The 2657-nt window shown below is 61.5% G+C and overlaps 1 protein-coding gene across 1 annotated transcript in view; it reads left to right on the top strand.

Annotated features, from left to right (window-relative positions):
• Positions 1–1594: 1594 nt before the first annotated feature.
• Positions 1595–2657, top strand: part of LOC102038941 (glycine-rich protein DOT1-like) — a gene marked incomplete at its 3' end in the record, with an annotated part of 5227 nt that continues 4164 nt past the window's right edge. The window contains 3 exon segments of the mRNA XM_031065813.1: positions 1595–1619; positions 2174–2410; positions 2413–2653. Of these exon segments, the coding sequence (XP_030921673.1) occupies positions 2195–2410; positions 2413–2653 (457 nt within the window).

Genomic DNA, 2657 nt, shown 5'->3' with positions numbered 1-2657 from the left:
GGGGCGGGCGGCTGGATGACCACCGTGGAGTCGGGGCACTGCCGCACGCAGGGCTCGTTGCAGGTGTCAGCCACAGGGGCCGGGGTGGCCACGCCGCAGCTGGGGACACAGCAGGACATCCTTGAGACTGGGAAAGGCTTCTGGAAAAAAGAGGCAAAGGTGTGAGGGAGGAATTTCGTGGAAGGAGACAGAGAGAGATCCCCAAGAGGATTCGGAGAGCCGCACTTACCCGGGTGATGAGAGGAGTCAAGTGGAGAAGTGTGGATGGAGCTGTGCAGGGAGCTCGGCCCTTTTATACACCCCAGAGAGCCCCGGGCATCGTCCGGGGGTGCGGGCAGACCCCCCCTCCAGTAATTAGGAATTCACACTGAGAAGCTTCATAAAGCGAAGGGACGCAGAAATATTCTGTCATCCCGCCATTGTGGACATTGGTGTGGAGAGGAGTGGACAGGAGAGAGGCGCTTGCAGGGACAGCCGTGACCCATCATTACATGACAGACACGGTGCTACTGGAGTTCACTCAGCTCCCAGCCCCAATAAACCCGGGTTTTGTCCCTAATCCCTCACTTTGCTTACAAAGAATCTTTTGGGACACGGCTGAGCCCAGCCCGGCCATGCGCCTGTGCCAGCCATGCCCAGCTGGGCCTGTCCTGGGCCGGTCTGGCTCTGGGGGGCTCAGCCAGCACCCCCTAGGCCAGACCTCAGGGCCAGCTGGTCAGTGCAGAGGAGAGCCCTGCCAGGACCCAGGCTGGAGGGTCTGAGCGGTTCTGGATCCTCTCTCTGCTCTCCTGATCCTCTCTGTCGGTCTCCCCTTACTCGTTTATGCCACACCTGATCCCACCCGTGTCATTCCCAAATCCGTGCCAGGATGGATCCTTGATGAAGCTTCATCTGTCATGGGATCTCCCCCTCTGCTTTTTGCACCACAATCATTTGGATCGGGGGCTTAACAAATCCTCCAGTGGCACCAAAATTTCTTTTAGGGATTCTCCCTCCAGGAGCCCCCCATGCCCAGCCCTGTGCCCACCCCTGTGTCGTGTGGGGTCACCCTCGTCGGGCAGGACATGGCTGTCTGTCTGTCCGTGCTCCCCCCAGCCTGCCCCACTCCAGGACTCTGGTCCTGCGCCCTCCCCTGCCACGTTGGGCGTCTGGGATGTGTCCCGAGTGGGTGGGATTGCTTCTCCCTCCCGGCGTCCCTATTTAGCAGCCCGTAAAAAGGATTAATGACAGATTAAGTGCCGGCTGTGCCATTTCAAAGCGCTCCTGAGTGATGCCCAAAACTCTCGTGCATAAGCAAAGCAGGGGATTAGGGACAGGTCGGGGTTTGCTGGAGCTCTGATCTCGGCTTCAGCAACAAATGATCTTACACACAGCGATTGGTCATGGCCTGGTGATTCTCCAGGGCACCTTTACTCGCTCTAGCCCTAATTAATACTGATGTAATTGCCTCACATTTCAGTTTGTGTCATGAGGTTTGTCCGCTTGAATTCCTAATTACTGGGGGTTTGCCCCCACCCCCTGGACGGTGCCCCAGGCACTCTGGGGTGTATAAAAGGTCCAAGAGTTCCACAGGGCTCCATCCAGCTCTCCTCACTCGAATCTGCTCATTGATCGCTGTGGTGAGTCCGAGTCTTCCCTCCGTCCTCTCTTCCTCCTCTGCTCCTTCCCTGGGGACTCTGCCTGTGGAATTCCCAAGGAATCTCTGCCTGTGGAATTCCCTGGGGAATCTCTGGCTGTGGAATTCCCAAGGAATCTCTGGTTCTGGATTCCCCAAGAAATCTCTGGCTGTGGAATTTCCCAAGGAATCTCTGGCTCTGGATTCCCCAAGGAATCTCTGCCTGTGGATTCCCCAAGGGATCTCTGTCCCCGAGCTCCAGCAGCTGTCCCAGGGCAGAGCTGGGATGGTTGGGGTTCCACCAGCGGGCTCAGGGCCCCGGTGAGCCGGGTGGTTTGGATGAGGGAGTTTTTCTCCATTGCCACGGGCAGCAGGAGCCGGGGGTGGTGAGGGCAGCAGGGGATGCCAGGAGCCGCTCCAGCCATGCCAGGGCTGCGCTGGGAACACCTGGGATGAGCCAGAGCGAGTCCTGGCACACGGGCTCCAGGCGGGCGAGAGCAGCAGCCGGGCTTTGGGCCGAGTCCTTGGCGTGAGCCGTGGCCGTGCTTTGTCTCGCAGCTCTGCCAGCCGAACCGAAGGATGTCCTGCTCCAGCCTGTGCGTGCCCAGCTGCGGCGTGGCCACCCCGGCCCCTGTGGCTGACACCTGCAACGAGCCCTGCGTGCGGCAGTGCCCCGACTCCACGGTGGTCATCCAGCCGCCGGCCTCGGTGGTCACCTTCCCCGGGCCCATCCTCAGCTCCTTCCCGCAGCGGAGCGCCGTGGGCTCGGCCGGAGCTCCCTACGTCGGAGGCCGGTGGGCTCGGCCGGAGCCCCCTACGGGGGAGCCGGCGCCGGGGGCGCCTTTGGGAGCCGCGGGGCCTGCGGGGGCTACGGGGGCTACGGGGCCCTTGGTGGCTATGGAGGTTATGGAGGCTGGGGCTATGGAAGCCGTGGTCTCTATGGGGGCTGGGGCTATGGAGGCCGTGGAGGCTACGGCGGTTGGGGATGTGGAGGCTACGGAGGCTGGGGCTATGGAGGCCTTGGCAACTGCGGCTACGGCGG

This window comes from Geospiza fortis, unplaced genomic scaffold (genome assembly GCF_000277835.1).
Source record: "Geospiza fortis unplaced genomic scaffold, GeoFor_1.0 scaffold4733, whole genome shotgun sequence".
Lineage (NCBI taxonomy): Eukaryota > Metazoa > Chordata > Aves > Passeriformes > Thraupidae > Geospiza > Geospiza fortis.
This window is presented reverse-complemented; position numbering and strand designations above follow the sequence as displayed.